The 15,135-nt window shown below is 58.5% G+C and overlaps 1 protein-coding gene across 9 annotated transcripts in view; it reads right to left on the reverse strand.

Annotated features, from left to right (window-relative positions):
* Positions 1 to 8,613: 8,613 nt before the first annotated feature.
* The window catches only part of SPPL2B (signal peptide peptidase like 2B), a 49,434-nt gene continuing 42,912 nt past the window's right edge, over positions 8,614 to 15,135 (reverse strand). For 6 of the 9 annotated variants that reach the window (XM_049708538.1, XM_049708537.1, XM_033416795.2 and 3 more), the window contains 6 exons: positions 14,146 to 14,227; positions 13,354 to 13,428; positions 13,211 to 13,273; positions 13,026 to 13,125; positions 12,595 to 12,672; positions 8,614 to 10,270 (listed from right to left, as the gene is read on the reverse strand). In XM_049708538.1, coding sequence (XP_049564495.1) covers positions 9,642 to 10,270; positions 12,595 to 12,672; positions 13,026 to 13,125; positions 13,211 to 13,273; positions 13,354 to 13,428; positions 14,146 to 14,227 — 1,027 coding nt within the window. In that variant the 3' untranslated portion in view covers positions 8,614 to 9,641. Of the gene's footprint in view, positions 10,271 to 10,986; positions 11,215 to 12,594; positions 12,673 to 13,025; positions 13,126 to 13,210; positions 13,274 to 13,353; positions 13,429 to 14,145; positions 14,228 to 15,135 lie in introns of all 9 variants that reach the window. The other 3 variants (XM_004285847.4, XM_033416797.2, XM_033416798.2) reach the window with 3 other exon arrangements.

The following is a 15,135-nucleotide window of genomic DNA, read 5'->3' on the forward strand; positions in this document are numbered from 1 at the left end:
TAAAAAAAAAGTTTTTAGGTTTAAAAAGTAGACCACTTCATAAAAAAAAAAAAAATCAATAAAATGCTCTAAAATTGATTGTGGTGATGGTTGCATATAGCTGTGAATATATCAAAAACCACTGAATTGGTTTATAGGGGTGAATTTTATGAGATGTGAATTATATCTCAATACAGCTGTCATTTTAAAAATCAAAAGAGGGACTTCCCAGGCAGTCCAGTGGTTAAGACTCTGAGCTTCCACTGCAGGGGGCGTGGATTCAATCCCTGGTCGGGGGAACTAAGATCCCACATGCCGTGTGGCACAGCCAACGACAACAACAAAAAGTAGACCACTTGAAGGTTAAATAAACATTTTCACAGACTACCTGCAGATATGCGCCTGGCCCCTGTGATCCCATCCGGTCTGTGGTTTTAATAACACCCCTGACGCCTCCAAGCTCCAGGCCAGACTTATCTTCTGAATGCCCAACTCAGCTTGGCTTCTGCAACCTCCTTCTGGGTGACCTAAGGTGACTCCCCCAATGACCCCCACCTCCTGGCGCTCACGCCCCTGTGTAATCACCTCCCCTTGACTGTGGTCAGGACTCTGTTTCTAAGCAGTAGGGTATGGGGAATTCCCTGGTGGTCCAGTGGTTAGGGCATTGTGCTTTCACTGCCATGGCCCGGGTTCTATCCCTGGTTGCGGAACTAAGATCCCACAAGCCACGTGGCCAAAAAAAAAAAAAAAAAAAGGCAGTAGGATATGGCAGAGGTGATGTGTTGTCACTGTCATGACTAAATTATATCTTGTAGGACCCCATCTTAGCAGACTTAAAACCCTCTTGGTGGACTTCCCTGGTGGTCCAGTGGTTAAGACTCTGTGCTCCCAATGCAGAGGTCACAGGTTCGATCCTTGGTCAGGGAAGTTCCGAATGCTGCGCCGCGTGGCCAAAAAAACATAACCAAACAAAAAAAAAAACCCTCCTGGCTGGCCTGGTGAATATGTTGGTTTGCTGGAAGAGGCTGTATGGGAAGGAACTGTGAATGCCTCTAGGAGCTGAGGGTGCCCACCAGCTGGGCCCCTGGTCATCTGCCAGCAACCTGCACGAGTTTGGAATTGGATCCTTCCCCAGGCCATCTTTCAGATAAGAACACAGCCCAGCCAGCCTTCTGATCACAGCCTTGTGAGACCCTGAGCAGAGGACCTGGCTAAGCCACGCCCAGACTCCTGACCCACAGAGAACAGGAGATAATAAACACGAGCCGTTTCAAGCCACCACACTGGTGGCAATCTGTTACCACAATCCAATGACTGACAGACTTCTCAGATCTGACACATGCCAAACTGGCAGCCCTTCTCAGCCCCTAGAATATCTGTTCCTCCCATAGTTTTCCCCATCTCAGACGGAATTTCCACTTCTATGATCACTCGGACGCCAAAGCCCCAGGGTCATCCTGATGTCTTTCTCACAGTCCCCATCCAATTGGCCTGAAAATGCTGTCAGCTCTTCCTTTGAAATGCACCTAGGATTGGACCACCTGCACTATCTCTACCCTGGGCTAAGCAGAGATCTCCCAGGCCTTATCATAGGGCCAGCTGCTGCCACCAACACGGCAGCCTCAGAGAGCCAGCTGAAACCTGACCCAGGCCACATCCACCTCTGCTCGGACCTCCGCCTGGCTCTCGTTCAGGGCAAAAGCCCCAAGTGACCTGGTCTCACCCACTCTTTGCTGTCTGTCCTTAGCTCCCTCCCTCTGCTCCAGCCATACAGAGACATGACGGCCCTGCCTCAGGGCCTTTGCACCTGCTGTGCCCTCTACCTGATGAGCTTGCCTATACCCTCATGGCTGTCACCTCCACTTCCCCCGCTGCATCCCCTGCTTTGCTGGTTTTCTCCTGAATTGTGCCAGCTGCACTCATGGGGGTATAAGTTAAGATGGTTTCTGCCAAGGTGCAGAGCCTGGAGTCCCCTCGAGTCCCTTTGGGAGAAGTGGCTGAACACTGGAAAGGGAACCAGGGCAAGAACAAGTACAGCCCAATATGTATGGAGAAAGAGAGTCATCTTACTCTGCACCCTGATCTCACAGTTCCTGGGGGTTCTGGTTTGATGACTCCAGCTGGTATATCGTTCCTCAAGAGAATGGAAATGTACCGGGGGAAAAAAAATGCCTTCAGTAAAAATAAGTCAACAAGCATGTTCTACGTGGCAGGCATTTCACTAAACAATATTTACGTGCATTACCTACTTTATGACCACAACCCTCCTACAAGACCAGCTGCATTCTGATGGAAGAGGAAACAGAGGCACACAGGAGCAGGGTCACTTGCCCAAGGTCACGGGATGTGGTGGTTTTAAAGGAGGTCCACAAATTTCTTGCTGCTTTTCTCTTTGGTGGAGCCTAAGTTTCCTTCCTTAGAGTGTGGGCTGGACTTGATTTACTCCTAATGAATAGAAAGTACCAGAAGAAATGGCGTGAGACTCCTGAGTAGGTCATAAAAGGCACAGAGGTTTCCCTCGCCTGCTCTTTGCGGGGCCGGCTGCCATGTAGTGAGAAGCCTCAAACAGCGCCTGGGAGGTCCACATGAGGAGGAGCCACGTGAGGGGGCCTCCTGGAAGCTGCAACTCCTGCCCCCATCAGGCCCTCAGGTGAGGCAGCCTTATGAGGGACCCTCAGCCAGAACCACCACACCCCCCGCAACAGATCACTCCCAAATTCTCACCCAGAGAAACTGGCATAATAAATATTTGTCTGAGACTGCTAACTTTGGGGATAATTTGTTATGCAGCAACTGCTAACTAATACACAAGACTCCAGGCCCCAGGACCTTTCTGCCTGGCTTCCCATTTTCCCTCCCAGGAACCACACCCTCTATTCTCAGTGGTCCATCCTATTCCCTTCTCTTTATTCTCTCCTGCAGCCCACCAAGCGCCCACTGTGAATCTTCCACTTGTCTTTTTTTTTTTTTAATTTTTACTTTATTTTTTTTGGCTGCGTCAGGTCTTAGTTGAGGCACGTGCGATCTCTGTTGAGGCATGCGGGCTCTTCGTTGTGGTGCGCGGGCTTCTCTCTAGTTGTGGTGGTGGGCTTTGTCTTCTCTAGTTGTGGCACACAGGCTACAGGGCACGTGGGCTCTGCAGTTTACGGCACGCGGGCTCTAGTTGAGGTGTGCGAGCTCAGTAGTTGTGGTGGGCAGGCTCAGTTGCCCTGCGGCATGTGGGATCTTAGTTCCCTGAGCAGGGATTGAACCCACGTCCCCTGCATTGCAAGGCAGATTCTTTACCACTGGACCACAAGGGAAGTTCCTTCCACTTGCCTTTAACGGCCGATTTTATCTAGTCGGTTCAAACAGTGGTTCAGCCTCTCCAAGGGGAAATACAGCACTTGGGATCACTTTTTTCCAAACAGAGTCAACTATCAACTTTAATAAAACCCCAAACTTCATCCCAGCTCTGCTCCTGGCTCCTACATTTCTTCCCCTCCTCACTCTCAACTCTTTGCCCATCTCTCTGTATAAGTTTTTCTCTTGCCACTCATCCAAGACAATCACCGTTTTCCATCCCGTATGTCTCTGCTTCTTTGCTTCCATGGTAGCCAACGCTGGTCTATGGAACAGGCATCTCTTGTCTACACTACACCCTCTCCTGTTTCTCCCTATCCTACTTCTCAGGCTCAGATCCAGCCAGGGAACCTCCCCTCCCCCATTGCCCCAACTCCATGAAATCAATCACTCAGCAAGCCTTTAGGAAATTTAATAAGCTTGGCCTTTTTTTTTTTTTCCTTTTTGTCTGTGGACTTTTTGTTAGGTTTTCATAGGAAGAGGTGTTTGTGAGAGAACTATTTGCGGTGATGATATCTTGTGTTTTTGTAGCTTTTTAACGTGCACAGAGGAAAAGGAGTCAGAGATCCTGGGGGGAGGGGGGTGTGTGGTTGAGGCCAGAAGCTGATAAACACGAGCGATACCCAGGAAAACGGATAAAGACACGTAGATTAAAAAAAGAAACTTCCAATCACTTACAACTTGTAAGTTAAAATTAATACAGGGGGGCTTCCCTGGTGGCACAGTGGTTAAGAATCTGCCTGCCAATGCAGGGGACACAGGTTCGAGCCCTGGTCCAGGAAGATCCCACATGCCGCGGAGCAGCTAAGCCCGTGCGCCACAACTACAGAGCCTGCGTGCCACAATTACTGAGCCCGCGTGCCACAACTACCAAAGCCCGCGCGCCTAGAGCCCGTGCTCTGCAACAAGAGAAGGCACTGCAATGAGAAGCCCGCACACCACGACGAAGAGCAGCCCCCGGTCGCTGCAGCTAGAGAGAGCCCGCACAAAACAACGAAGACCCAACGCAGCCAAAACTAAATTAATTAATTAATTAAAAAAAATTCATCCAGGGTCTCCATGCAGTGGGGCATCTCAGATTGGATCCCTGAACAGAAGAGGCGTTAGTGGAAAAACTGGGGAAATCCAGGCAAAGTAGGCTGCGAGTGTTTACGTTCATTTGAATGTCAATTTCTTAGTTTTGATCTACGGTGGCACAAGGTTTGAACACTAGGAGACGCTGGGTGAAGGGTGTACGGGGATCCTCTGCACCACCCTTGCAATGACAATTATTCTGAAATCACTGTTTTTAATTAATAGAGTAAAGCGGGAAAAATGGCAAAGCCTGATGCCGACGCGAGCCAGAGACCCAGAACACGTGACCCTCTGCCTTACTTTTAGAGCCATGCATGTTCAAATAACTGGCGACAGCTGTTTCCCCGTTCTCACTTTTATGCGGATGGGTGCCCGAAACACGAGCAGCTACGAGCAGAAAGTGCATGCCTAAAATCTGTGTGGGCTCGCAGCCTCAGGTCAATTAGTTCAGACCTTCCAGCACTCCCACGGGGAGAGGGCCGGCACAATGATCCCCACTTTACAGATGAGGACGCTGACGCTTGGAGAGACTATCTCCTCTGTCTCTGTCTCTCTCTCCCTCTTCCTCTCCCTTTGTCTCACTGTTTGTCTCTCTGTCTCCCTCCCCCTCCCCCCTCCTCCCTCTTCCACACAGAGTTCTTAGAATTCAGGAACGGCTCCCCCAGGCCCCTGTGGTCCAGGTAAGGCAGGTGAGCCCAGGGGACGGGGACCAAGAGCTCGAAACCCTGCCCCAGGGCAGGAAGACAGATGGCGAGCGGCCACGCCCCAGTTCAGGTCCCAGCTCCCCATGTCTCGCCCCGCCGGTTTCTTTCTCCTTCCTCGACTGCAGAAACTGGAAGGAGGCGCCCAGACCTTCGTGTCCTCCTCCAGGAAGGACACACTCACCTGCACGCGGCCTCGGGTCCCTCCCAGGGCCTCTGCCCTGTCACCGACAGCCACGGTACCCCAGCAAACCTTTTTCCGCGCGCAGCTTGTGCCCAGTCTTAATCAAAGGTCACCTGGCTTGCCTCTGTTCAAAGACTCCCCGGCTCCACACTTTACACCCTAAACATTCAGAATCCTGCGAAGCGCACACGCTGAACAGCACGCAGATCTCCTGGGGGTGGAGAGCTGCAGGGTCCCCTCTCCAGTCCGTCACCGCGGGCAGATCAGGGGAAACACCTGACGTGCTGTTTGGAGGGACAGGAGGGCTATCCACCACGTCCTGGGGGCTCTCAGGGTCTTCCGTCCCCTTTTCCCAGGCGAGGAAACAGGGAAGGGGTGTCCACACACACACACACAACCACACACAAAATCATACATGACCTCAAAGTGCAATCACGCACACGTGGTCACACACTAGTTACACAGACACACAGCACACACAGAGGCAATGACACCACCCCACACAGCCATACGCAACCCCGCGCCTGTAACCAATCTCACACAATCCATCACAGGCACAATCACTCACACGCCACACCTGCCGCCGGCAGCCGACTCTACGGCCCCTCCCCCATAGGACCCCCAGCCCAGCTTCAGGCCTTGTGACCACACCCTCCCCAAACTGTTACCCCCCAAATCCTTGTCGTGTTTTTACTCACTAGCAAGAGATTGGTTGAGAGAAGCCACAGGGAGGAAAGCAAGGGGCCCCTCACCAGATCCCTGGAAACCTTCTCACCGGCTCTGCGCGCCGTTTCCTGCCGGCCCAGCCCCACCGCGGGTTTAGCCGAGTTAATGGGTGGGAAGGCGGGAAAGCGGCCGTCGGGGTTGGGGAGCCCTCGGGGTGCCAAAAAACGCAGGGTGCCCGGCCGTGTCTACACGGTCTCACACTCCCCGAGGGCGTCTACACAGTCCGACGCGTTTCCCGCACGGGCCGGGCGAACCGAGGCGCTGGGAGAGGGCTGCCGCCTCATTTCGGGGGACCCCGGACTCACCGCGCTCCTCCCGAGGCTGCACCGCGGGCCGGCTCCCTCCGCAAACGACCCGGACTCCAAGAGGCTCAGGGATGGGGCGGGGCTGGGGGCGGCACCGGGTGGGGGAGCCGCCCTCCTCCCCACCCGGGCATCAACCGGGGCTGGGGGTGGCGCCCTCCCCCGCACCCGGACAGCACCGCCTTCGCCAGCTTCCCCTGCCCGCCCCCCCACTACACCCCTTCCCCTGCGCACCTGGGACTCATCCGGGCCGCTCCCAGCTCCCAGAGGCTCTGAAAGGACAACTGGGTGTGGGTCGCCCTGCGCAGGAGCCCAGGTGGGTCCCATCAACAGAGGGAAGGGAGTGGGCGGGCGGTGCCGCGGGAGCCCCGTGGGGAGATCGGGTTCTGGACCCTTCGGCTTTCTGGAAGCTGCGGGAGGCCGGTGAGGTCCAGGTGGAGGGCATGACCTGGGCAGGTGAGCCCACGTGGTCAGGTGACCTGGGACACAGGGCAGGGGAGGGGTGCCCGGGCCCGGTGGAGCAGATGCTCAGGGTGGGAGACAGCTTGCCAGGAGGAGTGTGCATGCGAATAACTACGGTAGTTTATTAAATGAAATTTAAATTTTTGAACAGTTTCAGGCTTATGGAAAAGTTGTGAAGACAGTACTGAGAGCTCCCACACACCTGGCCCCGGGTCCCCATTCCTGACTACTTACTTTAGCGTGGTACGTGGTCACAATCACCAACAATATTCGTTAAGCCCGTGCTCCTGGGGGCCACCGTCCTCCCTCCCCGAGGCCAGCCGAAGGGCTTTCTAGAACTTCAGAACACCTGAGGGTGACACCCCGTGAGTGCCTTGCCCACGTGGCTGGCAATCCCCACCTCTCCCCGGCCAAGCTCCTAACCTCCTCTCACCTCCCCACCGGAGCCCAAGGCAGCCTCTCCAGTGTCCCTCTGGCTGGACAGACACCTCCTCCAAGCAACCTTCCATGCTACCTGCCCCCCAAGACAGAGCCGGGGGCCTCTCCCGTGCTGACCCTCGGATGGGCTGCCTTCTCAGACTCACACAGGCATCCCAGGCCTGAGCGACGCCTGGCACACAGGCGTGCAATGAACCAGTGAGTGAATGAGCAGGTGAATGAATGAGAAATGCATAAGATCTGGTCTACTTAGTGAAAGAAAATCACTGGGGCTTCCCTGGTGGCGCAGTGTTTGAGAATCTGCCTGCTAATGCAGGGGACACGGGTTCAAGCCCTGGCCTGGGAAGCCCATGAGCCACAACTACTGAGCCTGCGCGTCTGGAGCCTGTGCTCCGCTACAGGAGAGGCCGCGATAGTGAGAGGCCCGCGCACCGCGATGAAGAGTGGCTCCTGCTTGCCACAACTAGAGAAAGCCCTCGCACAGAAGCGAAGACCCAACACAGCAAAAATAAATAAATAAATAAACTCCTACCCCCCAGCATCTTCTTTAAAAAAAAAAAAAAAAAATCACTGTGCTCACAGCATTGGTCCTGTTTGTAGCTCAAACACGAGACGCTGATGGTGATGTGGCGAGTGGCACAGCCTGGCGTGAGCCCGGAGGCGCTGGCCCCAGAGACTCGACCTCTCCGTGTGTGAAGCTGAAACAGGCCAGCACACGGGCCCCCGCCCCACACACGGCCTGCAGTCCTCACCACCTGCGCTCCTGCAGGCCGGGATCTGATGGCTGGGGCCACCACCTGTTTTTGCTCAGCTGTTTGCTAAGGAAGGGCTTTCCATTTTTGAATTGTTGTAAATGAGAGTATTTTGTGACCTGTGAAAATGACACCAATGCACATTTTGGTGTCCACCAAGTTTTTGGCCACAGTCACGCCTGTCTGCTTACACGTTGTCTGATGCTTCCGGCTACACAGCTGGGTTGACCGGTTGTGACAGTGACCATGTGGCCCCAAAAAGGCCCAAACATTGACCATCTGGCTCTTTACAGAAAGTCCGCAGGCCCTGCTACAGGTGACTCCCTCCGTGGTTCTTAGATCATCACAGACAAGCTAACGGTATCCAAACACAGCCAACAGCAGGCTCCGCTACCCTCCCCTCCCCTCACGAGGACCCCAGGCGAGTAAGGACAAGTAGCCACAGGCGGCAAAGCTGAAACCCCACTTGGGCGGCACCAGCGGCCACAGGCTGCGGGTGTGCTCCGGACACCTCCATCCACACAGGAATTCCTGCAGGCTGAAGGCCACCGGGCCCAGCCCGGCCGGCCCACCGAGGGCTTCCCCACAACGCCCCCGAGCCCCGCCCCCCAGCCCCGGCTCACTGCAGCACAGAAAAGGCAAAGACCCAGCCATAAGTATCAAAAGCTGTGTTTAATTATAAGATTCAAACAGAAGCAAGGCAAAAACTGCAAACTGAAACTTCAGGAACTAACATCCTCCTTTGATTTCTTTGACGTTTGTCAAACCAACAAAACAGAAAAAAGAGATTCCGCGCTCTTTACCGACGTACAAAATGGCTTAGAGGAAGGCGCAGTCCCTAGAGGGAGGGCGGAGGTCCGCTCGGGCCTTCCCCCAAGGCTGCCCCGTGGCTGCGCCCTGGTCCCGGCCTCTAAGGCCAGGGGCTCCCGTGGGGCTGGGCAGGTCCAGCTGCTCCAGCCCCGCCCTCCCACCGGATCACCTGTTCTTTTGAGAAACACACAGAAGCAGGTGGGAGACGCCGTCTGTTTTTTTTTAGGAATAAACATCGTTTCTTCCTCGAGAGGCGTGGCTGAGAGGCTGTGAGTCTGGCTGGCGCTGGTATTGTGTGGAATGGACCGTGGTCGCCCCCGCCTGCTGTGTGCAGCGCAGCAGCGCGCAGAGGGACACAGAGCCGGCGTGCGGCGCGGACGGGGTGTTGGGGGGGGGGAGCGGGCCGGGGCCCTGGCGATCAGCAGCCCCGGGTGCCTGTCCGGGCGCCGGCTCTGTCGCCAGGTGGTGACACGGGGGCCGGCGGCATCTCCGTCGTGAGGTTCAGAGAACCCTGTCCGTGAGGTAGAAGACATAACGCCAGTTCCAGAATATCCTCCCGCATTCCACAAGCTCCCCGTCCCCCGTGCTGGAGTTGGAGGCCGAGGTGCGTGCACTGGATAGGGTGCTGAGAGCGTGCGGGTGCCTGTGGCGAGGGTGGGAGCCGAGTTCCCTTGAGCTGAAAGGCAAGATGGGGCCACCGGCCTGGCACCAGCCCCGCCCCCGAGAGAGGCAGTCCGAAGGGCTCGCACCCCAAGAGGCGACACTACCAGAATTTCAAAAAGTCGTGGCCGTTTATTCAAACTTGGAGGAGCTGGACCACAGGCGCTGGGCGCTTCCGGGCGATGGAAGGGCCGGGCGCAGGGCTCGGCGCTCACCACGGGCCCCCAAGGCTGCGGTGGCGTCCAGTCCAAACCCCTGGGGGCCCTGCTGAGCAAAGGCGCCCCTCCACCAGGAGCCAGAGACCCGCCCTCTCCCGGCCCGGACCCGAAGGGAAGCAGCAGCAGGGCAAGCACCAAACTGGGCGTGTCCGCGGCCAACGGCGGAAGTGACGGCCCCGCCCTTCCCGGGGCACCACCGCCGCAGGAAGCGGGGCGCGCGCGGGGTTGGCCTCAGCCGGCCGGGGGCTTGGCAGCCACGCGAGCTCGGAGCAGGGCTGGGGTCCGGGGTGTGGCCGGGCTGGAGCAGGACGTGCGCATCGGCCAGGCCAGAGCACCAAGTTGGGGGCCGCGCGGGTCCAGTCCCTGGGCGCGGGGGCCGAGTCTGCGCCCTCCCCTAGGCCGAGGGGCCGGGGGCGAGGCCTGCCGGACTCTCGGGCTTCTGGGGGGGCGCGCCGGCCCCGCTCTCCTCGGGCGCGGACGACTCTGGGGGCTGCTCCGCGGGCGGAGGGGACGGGGCCGCTTCTTGGCCGGGAGGCTGCTGGGAGGGGGCTGCGTCGGAGTCCGCCTGGGGCTGCGGGCCGTCGGCAGAGGCTGGCGCCCACGGCGACTGAGGTAGGTCCTTCTGAGGGAGGGAGGAGGCCCGGGTTGGTGGAGCCGCGGGGGCGCTCCGGACCCAGGAAGGAGCCGCGCTCGCCAACTGGCACCAGCACCGCATCAGGGCCCCAGGAGGGCCCCACCCTGCCTTCTCTGGCCTGCTCTCCCTCCAGAACCTTCCAGAACCAATCCACCCGCTCTGTAGCAAAGCCAAGGCCCGCCGGGAGGGAGACCTTTGGGGACGGGGGCACTGAGCCCAGGAAACCTTCCCGACTCACCGGGTCACAACAGTCACACCACATGTAAAGCGTGTTCACATCTATGCGAACAAGTTACACACACACCGGAAGCGCTCAGAGCCCCCATCAGGGCAGGACGGGTCTCCTAACAGGGCCCGCTAGAGACCCCGCAGGCCCGGAATGCCCTTGAGTTGCAGGGATACAGCGGTCACCCTGCGCTGCACGGGGAGTGGCCTCTGTCCCTTTCCTCTTCAGTTTCAGACAAGAACAAGGCCCGGCCCGCCCCCTGCCCGTGGCAGAAGCAGCTGGAACCCCAAGTCCAACCAATCCAACCAAATGGGTTAGGGTTAGCAGCAGGGCAGCAGCATCACCCCGAGCCACACCACGAGCACATGTACCCCTCCCCGCCCTGCAGCCACGGGAGCACCACACCCAAAGCAAAACCTTCCAGAGACAGGACACGGGCTGCGGGGTTTAGTTGTAGCGCTAGGAGGTCTTACTCAACTTTAACTCTAGTTAGGGCTTATTAGGCTATTATTTCTCGCAGACATTCATAGCAAACTGGTATTCACCGCAAAGCCGCTGCCTGTCCAGAACATGCCCAGCTCCCTGCGCCAGAGCGCCAGGGCGCAGCTGGTGACGAGCGTGCAGGGCACCAGGTAGAGGAGGGCAGGCTGGCCGCGCTGCATGAGGGCCAGCGCCATGAACGTCACCAGGAGACCGATGCCGTAGGCTGTGGAAGCAGAGACAGGCAGCACGTTACCCTGGCCGGTCCCAAGCTCACCACCCACTGCTCACAGGGGCAGGAGAGGCAGAGCTCGCGCCAGGGCCGTGGCCAGCGGGTCCTCCCCACCCACACCTTCCTGGACGCTGGCAGGCGAGAGTGCACACAGGGGTCAGCAGGGAAAGAGGAGGGAACGAGGGCCCAGCCGCCAGACTGGGGAGCGGAAGCGGGCGGCCGCCATGGGAAGGCCTGGCGTCCCGGGAGCGGCTGGAGGAGCCGCAGAGGTGCCCCAATAGCTCATTTTTGTAAGCCTCTAGTTAGAAAAATAATTTGAACTGAAGTAACGTAGGTACAGAATTAGGAAATCAGACCTTTCATAACTGAGTTGTGACCGCATGAAAGCACTGAGGGGTGAGAAGCGTCCGCATTTCCTGCTCCCCGTTCAGCATAAAACAGCGTGTGTTATTTAGGGATGTGAGTCCAACGTATAAAGACCCCCGCGCACGTAGAGCACAGGACATACAACACAGCACACACGAGGAGTTAGAGGGGTCGGCCTGAGTGCAGCGGCGTGGGGCTCACTGTACTAACCTTGCAGCCGTACACGTGCAATTACTCCCAGGTGAAGAGTTACAAAGAAAGACACCATTTACTGGCACATCCCCTCCGAGGCAAAAAGCCCCGTCTCCAGCACCTGCGTCTGCTCGGGCTGCCTGCCCTGCCCCTTACCTCCATGTTTCCAAGCGATAGGCTTGTGCAGGGAGAGTTCCCGCTTATCGGCTGTGGACTAGCCACCTGTCCTAAAGAAGTGATTCAACCGAGCCAACTACAGGATTTCAGTGACGGGAACTACAGAACAATTTGACAAACTGTGGTTCACACGGAGAAAAGCTCTGCAGGCGCATCTGGACGAGCTAATCATGGAGTGTGAACCCAGGGGGCAGAGGCGGGGAGCACTTGTCTGGGCCTTCAGGAACCCGGACGCCAACGGCCCAAAGTACGCCGGGAAGGCCAGCCTGCGTCCGCCTGGCACTGCTGGGGGCCATGGCGGGGCCTGCCCTCACCCGTGTCAGCTGGTGGGGCCTGTGCGCTCTGCACCCCTGCTCGTCCTGAAGAGCTGACCCAGCAGGACAAGAGAACTGGTTTGGACATTTTTAGAAATGATTGGACTCAACAGAAAATGAGAAAACATCCCTTTGGTGTAAATGGCTTTAGTAACAAAGGAAACAGAAGACAAAGGAAAAAAGAGAAAGACAAGACCAAAGAAAAGAGAAACAACGACCACCGTGGAAAGTGACAAGGAGGCCTGTGACGCGGGCACAGGCCTGTCCCCTACCACCCCGCGGCAGAGGACGGGGCACAGCCGAGCCCCCGGGGCAGCGGGCTTACCGATGGTGCAGGCCACGAAGTAGACCCTGGAGGACTGCACCTGGATGTCGAAGCGGTGGCAGTAGGCCACGAGCAGCCCTGTGGGAGAGAGGCCATGGGCAGAGGCCGGGCCGCAGCCCCAGCCAGGCACCGGGGGTTCCCCCGGAGGCACCGTGCGTTCCTCCCAGCTCAGGAGGGAGCTGGCCCGGCGCCACCCTCGACTCCTGGCAGGTAACCAGACCTCCAGCGAGCGCAAACCCCAGCTCAGAGGCCGCCTGGTGGGGGGAGGGGCCCGGAAGGGGACCCTGGGGGCAGTACGGCTGGGACAACGCCTTCGGGGGACCACCTCCCTGGCCCCCAGGCCCCACTGGCTCAGCTCTGCCTCTGCCCACCAGCCCCTGTGGCCTGACACCCCCAAGGGCACCCGGGCCGCCAAAGCCCGGCCCCAGTACCTGGGACCAGGATGTCCCCGAAGCCCAGGAGGGAGAAGGGCCGGTCACACAGGGCCAGCGGCGAGGCGTTGAGTCTGGGCACCTTCAGCACCATGGGGAGCTGGGGAGAGGGGGCAGCGTGTCCAGGACCCGCCAGCCCGCGCTCACTCTGCTTGCTCAGCACCTCGGCCGCGGGCACCACATACCTTCTCGTGGGTGGCCGAGTCTGACGGCCCGGTTGCCACCTCCACCATGATGCTGTTCCCACTCTAAGAGAAGGGGGACTGCGTCAGACGGGGGAACGCGGGGGCCAGGGCGGGGGGGGGGTGGGGCGGGGCCCAGAGCCCACCTTGGTCAGGAAGGGCGTGATGAACACGAAGAACACGTCGTAGATGAACAGCACCAGCAGCAGCAGCGTGCAGGCCTGGGAATGGGGCGTCCTGAGGGCTGTGCTCGGGGACCTCCACCGGCCCTGCCCTCCACCCCACCCTGCCCAGGGTCCCAGACGCACAGACGCTCCCGGACGTGTCCCTGCCTCTCCCAAGGCTCAGAGTTTCCCTGTGGGGACGAAGCCTTTAGGACAAAGTCTGAGCACGGGCAGCCTGACCTTCGGTGCCCTGGAGGCAATGTCAGGCCGGAGGCTCAGGGAGGGCGACTTTCTGATGGGACGCTTGAGAGAGACACAGCCGCAACCAGCCAGCCACGGGTCTGGGCAGGTGACGCCCGGCTTCACGTTTGCCTGTGTGTTTCTAGGTTCCTCCTGCTGGGGTTGGGCCTTGGCCCAGAGTCCCGGCCCGAGCCCTGTGCTTCTGCCCCCTTGGTTTCACCTGGTTTTCCCTCCTCTGTTCACCTCACCAGCAAGGAGGCGGCCCTGCTCCGCGCGCCCGCCCAGGTGTTCCCTCGGCCAGCGGTCACAGACGCTGCCGCCACGCTGTGAGACAACTCTGCACTGATCCTTAAGCCCCGTCCCCAGGAGGGTGGCCAGAGGGATGGATGAGCCAAGACCACACGGCCCACACAGGGCCAGGCTCAGAGTGGAAGGCCCTGGGCAGGGCTGCACGGCTGGCGGGCACGGGGCTGACCCCAAGAGACCCCATCCCCTCGTCCGCAGAGCGCCCCCACCACCCCGAGGGGCCCTCACCTTGAACGTGGGGAGGCGGATGGTTTTCAAGGTGTAGAGGCAGAAGGCAATGCCCAGCGCGTCCTGAAGGATCCAAGCCCACCTGGAAGGCAGCGCAGCCACCCTTGGGCGGGGCCTCCACCAAGAACCTCCGCCTGCCAGGCCCCTCCCCCGCCCTGGAAGCCTCAGCGCCAAGTCCAAGCCGCCCAGACGAGCCCAGACGAGCCGCGGAGGCCCTTATGCAGACAAAGGCAGCAGCCGACGTCCTGAGGCCCGTGGGGGGACAGGAGGGGCAGCAATGGCTGGTAGCAGCAGGGGGTGAACCGATCCCCCAACCCTGACGCCACGGCCAGAGAAATGCAGGCGCGTGCCAGGGCCTCTGTCCCTCTGCAGCAGCGGCTCTCCCACCCAGATCACAGCCCGGGGCAGGGGGTGCAGGGCGAGGGGGACCATGTATCCAGCGGATTCAAATTTCTTTAAAAAAAAAATTTTTTTTTTTTCTTGGCCGTGCCGCGGGGCTTGTGGGATCCGAGCTCCCCTACTAGAGATGGAACCTGGGCCCTCGGCAGTGACAGCGTGGAGTCCTAACCACTGGACCGCCAGGGAAGTCCCTCAAAAATATCTTTTAAAAAATTTAGAAAAGCAGGGCTTCCCTGGTGGCGCAGTGGTTGAGAGTCTGCCTGCTGATGCAGGGGACGCGGGTTCGTGCCCCAGTCCTGGAAGATCCCACATGCCGCGGAGCGGCTAAGCCCATGAGCCATGGACGCTGAGCCTGCACGTCCAGAGCCTGTGCTCCGCAACTGGAGAGGTCACAACAGTGAGAGGCCCGCGTACCACGAAAAAAAAAAAAAAATTTAGAAAAGCAAAACTTGTACCCACCCAGCCAAATGCCCCACACTCTCTGAGGAAATAGGGACTTGGGGCCCTGAGGACATCATCTGGAGTCCTGGGAAGCAGGGCGCCACCCTTGCGGGGCCACTTCCGAATTGGGAAGTCAAAGTTGTGTGATGA

The sequence above is a fragment of the Orcinus orca genome, chromosome 3 (assembly GCF_937001465.1).
Source record: "Orcinus orca chromosome 3, mOrcOrc1.1, whole genome shotgun sequence".
Classification (NCBI taxonomy): Eukaryota; Metazoa; Chordata; class Mammalia; order Artiodactyla; family Delphinidae; genus Orcinus; species Orcinus orca.